The sequence below is a fragment of the Thalia democratica genome, chromosome 3 (genome assembly GCF_965202585.1).
Source record: "Thalia democratica chromosome 3, ktThaDemo2.hap1.1, whole genome shotgun sequence".
In the NCBI taxonomy this organism is placed as follows: Eukaryota; Metazoa; Chordata; class Thaliacea; order Salpida; family Salpidae; genus Thalia; species Thalia democratica.
Window position 1 is genome coordinate 9,068,364 of NC_139167.1, and position 6,000 is coordinate 9,074,363.

General features: G+C 24.4%; 1 protein-coding gene across 1 annotated transcript; it reads right to left on the minus strand.

The window, feature by feature from the left end:
- Nucleotides 1-988: 988 nt before the first annotated feature.
- On the minus strand, nucleotides 989-5,354 carry LOC145832070 (uncharacterized). The gene is made up of 2 exons (XM_082939431.1): nucleotides 4,663-5,354; nucleotides 989-1,241 (listed from the first exon to the last, which is right to left on the minus strand). The coding sequence occupies exons 1-2, from the start codon at nucleotides 5,352-5,354 to the stop codon at nucleotides 989-991; spliced, it is 945 nt and encodes a 314-aa protein (XP_082795557.1).
- Between the last annotated feature and the right edge of the window lie 646 nt (nucleotides 5,355-6,000).

A 6,000-nucleotide genomic window follows, 5' to 3' on the forward strand; every position in this document is an offset into this window, starting at 1 on the left:
TTTTCGAGGTTGCATAGGTAAATGTTATAATAGATGGTTGGTGTTATTTTTACTCACAATGATTTATTCAAAATAATATTTATCATTCTTTTAGTTTAGATTCCGTAAGTTGTTTGATAATTTTGTGTCAATTATGTGTGATAACTATCTGACAACAACAAGCTAACTTTTCATTGCAAAAAGCAATTAAAGTATTCTGACTTATCAACTGTAATAAAATAATTTAACTAAAATCTAAACAAAATAAGTATTTTAGCATTTGCAATGACGATTTTTAACATTACTTATAATAATTAAAATAATAGGACTTACATCCTTAAATAAAGTAAAATATATTTTTTGTCTTGAAATATTTAAAACAAAATTTGTTAATAGAAGAAATCTAGAAGAATGTTTTTTTAAAATGTAACTTAGGAATTGATTTACTCTATTAAAATACGATCTAGATTTTATATTTTACATTTAAAAAAAGAATACTAAAAAATTCTCAATTTAGCATACAGTTATACAAGTAAAAATACAAATTTTACGTTTTATATTTTTTATTTAAATTTACACTTGTGCAAAAATTTTTTAAAAATTGGCCAGAAAAGCGTTTAAAATAATCTTAATTTGAGTTTTTGCTGCACTTCTTAAAATAAATATATAAATAACTTGTATGTCTCTAACATACCGCATATAAACACTAAATAAGTTCTTAATAATTCAAAGTTACTTAGAAGATAAAAACATACTGATGTAAATATTGAACAAAGTATTGTATAAAATTAAATAAGAGAGCATTTTGTTTTACTAAAATGTTTTAGTTTTGCAAACGTAAAAACCGAATCAAGATATTAATTAAAACTTAGGCAATATAATTTATATATCTTCTCACAAAAATTATATAAAAAAGCAATTTTAAGTTTTCGAATTAGTAACAAACTTTTTACAATATTTTTCTTGTTAGATATTTATCAAGTCATTAAAATTAAGCACTTTTTCATTGTTAATGAATTCTCAAATGACTGTCTCTATGTGAACTTTGTGTGAATCTTCTTCCACAAACATCATATCCAAATGGTCTATCTCCAGTATGAATTCTAATATGAGTGTTTAAATGGTTTTTGAGTAAAAACCTTTTCTTGCAAACTTCACATTCATGAGGGTTTTCTTTAGTATGAGTCAACATGTGTTGATTCAGATTATTCTTTTGCTTAAACTTCATCTCACAAATTTCACACTGAAAATCTTTCCTACCACTATGAAGCAACAAACGTGTTTTCAAGTTGGTTTTACGATTAAAACACTTACCACACTGTTCACATTTAAATGGTTTATCATCAATGTGAATTGTTGCATGGAGTTTTAAATGACATCTTCGTGCAAAACATTTTTTACAAACATCACATTGATAGATCTTCAAATCAGACTGAGTAAGTTGATGTCGTGTCAAAGTACCTTTTTGTGTAAAACTTTTATCACAAACATCACAACTGTAAGGTTTTTCACCAGTATGAATTCTTTTATGCATAACCAATGATGACTTCGATGTAAAATCTTTTCCACAAGTTACACAAATTTGTCTTTTATGATTACCTTGCAAATTCATTGTATAACAAATGCTTAATAGTCATAAACCTGGTAAAATTAAGTGATAAATATAAACGCTACAAAGGCTACTTAAATTATATAAATTACTATACAGCTAATACTCGAAGTAATAGTTAACTACTACATTTTTAAATTAGTACAATATTAATTAAACTGCTTTGGGCTTTTTTTTAAGTTATTATTTCTACAGTGAATAATTTTTTACTACTTTCAACTTACTTTAATCAATCAAAAAAATAATGATTACGTTTTACACTTATTTTAAAAACAGCATTGTTTTCTTCTATTACCAAAGAACTTTATTTAACTTATTAACTGGGTAATAAAGTTGCTAAAGCATTTAAATTTACTCAATTGGAGTATTGTAGTATATACTGAAATATATATAGTAGATAAGTAAAATTTCAAGACAACTTTTATTTAATTCATTCAAAAAATATTGAACTTTTGTCAACCTTTTTCGAAATGTTTCATTGACAAAAATTAGTCAATTTAAGTGAAATAAAATATGTGAAATAAATAAAAGGACTAGTTTGGTAAATAATTATGACATCTAATCTCTAAACCTCTGCTAACTAAATGCTAAAATCCAATTTTAAATAGACAATTAACTAAGCTGGGTATTACCCATACACTAAGAACTTTTCATTAGTTAGATACATATTTGTTTAACAATGTGTATATATTTATGTAACATGTTATTTTATTGTAGCTTATAATTTTAATTTATATCTGTTTATATATTGTATTACTTCAATTTTTGTATACTTAGTTGTTTAACACTAATTTTTCGTTATTTGGACATTATTTTGTTGATAATGACTGATGAAAAGTCTAAACTTCGACTGCGATTAAATTTTAAACTTAGAATGTGTTTCTCTTTAAATTGGTATTCAAAAGTTAGGTAGTACAATATTTGAGTTAAACTTTGATTGTGGGCAAAATTTTAAATTAAAAATAAAGATAATTATTACTTAATTATTAAATAAACAATTTTTTAATAAAAAATGTCTTTACTCATTGCATAATTCAGAATTTTTTTAAAAGTTTATGTTGTGTGTATACATTTAAATATAAGATTAAAAAAACTAGTATCAAAATACTAATTGTTTATAATTTTGTTAATCAAAGTTATGTTAATGTAAACTATAATTAACTAAAGTTCTGTATGTGATGTCTCTAGCTAGGTTGGTATAAACCTAAATCCTTTGATAAAATTGCAAAAATGACTTGAGATGATAAAGTTAAAAAAAATTCTGAAGATATTTAATTGCTATATTTTTTGAATGCTTGTTATTTTAACACCATTATTGAAATTAACTAACATCGAAACAGAAAATACTTTTCTCAACATGACAATTAAACTCATCCGTGAAAGATGAGTGGAAAATTTATTTTATCAAATAACAGAATCTTAGAACGAATTTTTAACGCGTTTTTATCGTTTAATAGTTAGTTAATACTTTTAATCTTAGACAGAAACTTAAAAACAAATGTAGTATTTTGGAAAAAACAACTCAACAAAAAAAAAAACTACAATATTTTTTTTAAGCCTTTAACTGCAGTCATATCTCAGACAAGCTTCGAGTTATAAAAACTGATTAAAAATGAAATAAAATACTGAAGATGTTTAAGCTTTTGTTTTTCATAGCGATGCGGCATACTTTAACTTAATATAAAGTTTTCTAACACGTTTTATGGAAGCTTCAACAGAGATTTTAATATTAATTGAGTTCTTCTCATCCAATTGTACTGAGGCCGGCAAACTGCAGCTCACTGTTTCTGACCCCCGTTGTTTTGTTAATAAAACAATGCTTAATAAGCAAGCTAACAATTTAATTTAGAAATATCATTAACGTAATATTTTTTTATTACATTTAGAGATACTTGAGTTTTTGTTTTTACATAGCAATTCGGTATAATTTAAGTTAACATAAAAGTTTCATAATATTTTTTTATTAGTTCATTTGAAGCTTTTTTTTTAATCATTTTAACTAAATTAAATTATTTTCATCAAATTGTACTGAGATCACTAAACTGCGACTCAGTCGCAACGATTTTAGTTAAAAATTTACAATGCTTAAAAAGTGAATTCATTACATTTAATATTTAATTTAGTCTAGTATTTTCTTATGTGTGTTACTAAAATACGCTGCCTATTTTATGTAGTGTGTTAGACGATTGCTGTTATACAATGTTTATTGAACGACATTCTTTGCGTTAGAGCCTTGTGTACTGAGGAACCTCTCAGTTATCGAGTCGTACTATACATTTATTTGTTTTTATTTTGTTTGTAATTATCAGTTATCATGTGAAATATGGCTTGCGAAGAACTTTTTAACTTATGTTAATTAATAGATTAAAAATATTTTTCCCTAAAATAGGTTACAACATTTTTGTGTCTTTTTTAATAAAAACAGTAAAAGCAGTCCGACAATGAATATTTAAAAATTTAATTTAGTTATTTTTACCCTATTATATCTAGCAATATAAACACGAATTATTTTCTATGATTATAAATTTATATTTTTAACTTCAAAAGGAATAACATAAAGACTATCAAGTTGTCGTATATAAAAGAAAAACATACCTAAGATAATTTATACTATTTATACAAGTAAAACAATATGAACAATAAAACACAAACTTAAGATAGTTTATACTATTTATACATGTAAAACAATTTGATAGATTTAATAGCGAGGCTATCAAATAATATTTATAGTTAGTTCGAACTGGACTTGAAAAATGTATAGCATTTTTTAACGATAAGAATACCGCATTTGAAGCTTTAATAATTTTCATAAAAGTTCAATTGTAATAAATGAAACTATTAAAACGAAAAGTTATATTTAGCTAAATTAAGATAGTATTTTGTTTTATTAAAATAGTTTAGCTTTGCAAACACTTAAAACAAAAAAAAAACTATAGTTAACATATAAATCTAAGCTTAGCCAATATATATCATATGGTAATCCACAAGTGTATATAAAGTAGTAATTAATAAACTTTCGAACAAACAAAAAGATTTCTTACAATATTGATTGTTTTCATTCGAATTATAAAAACTATTGTCGTTGCTTATGAGTTTTCAAATGAATATTTCTACTTGAGCCTTTAGTAAATCTTCTTCCACAAACATCACATCCAAATGGTTTTTCTCCTGTATGAATTCTAACATGACAAACTAAAGTTGATTTTTGTGTAAATCTTCTTCCACAAACATCACATCCAAATGGTCTATCTCCAGTGTGAGTACGTAAGTGATTGCTTAAATGATGTTTGAGTGAAAACTTCTTTTCGCAAAAATCACATTCATGAGGCTTTTCTTCGGTGTGAGTCAACATGTGCTGTTTTAGGACAAATTTACGAGCAAACTTTTTCCGACAGACATCACACTGAAATTCTTTTCTACTACTATGTGTCAACATGTGTCTTGTCAAGCTTGTTTTCAGGGTAAAACGTTTATCACACTGTTCACATTTAAATGGTTTGTTAACAGTATGAACTATTACATGGCGTTTTAATGTACTTCTTCTCGAAAAGCATCGTTTGCAAACATCACATTGATAAATCTTTAAACCAGAATGAGTAAGCTGATGTGTTTTCAAATTACTTTTCCGTGAAAAACTCTTGTTACAAAGTTCACAACTGTAAGGTTTTACTCCACTATGAATTCTTTCATGAAAAACTAATGCTGATTTGAACTTATAACATTTCCCACAAGTTACACAAACATGCTTTTTATTATCGGTAGACATTTTTCTTGTATTACTTACGGTAAATAATCCTAAGTCTTTTAAAAATTAAATTATCTAAAGACTACTTCAAACATACAAAAAATTGAGTATTTTTATTGTACCTAAAACTGAAAAATTTATAATTATTACATTTAAAGTTTTTTTATTACTTTAGCAAACTGATTTGCTTAAAACTTTCGTTTACATACTTTTCTGTATAATATTTTTTTTCTTTATACGAATCATTTTAACAAGTCAATTATGAAACAAAAAAAAAAGTTGTACTTTTTATACAACAGTTATAAACTTGATTGTTTCATTTTATTATTTTAGAAAAGTATTTAGGTTATCAAGATAAAATCAAACTCCCTTTATGACACACTCAACAACATATAATTCAAATATTCAAATATAGTTATTTGTAAAGTTTTGTTTCAAATAATATTTTATCAAACTTTATATAAAAAAATTACTGTTCTATTTTTATCTTTTTCAAAATGTTTATTATATTAACAAATGCATGTAAAATGATTAATGAAATTAGTTTAATAAGTTCTGAAAACATTAAATATAATAATTACCTAAAAACAGTTACTTATCCACATATCAATTCAACATATTATAGTTATGACTACTTAAACTAAATAAAATATTGAATTTGATAACA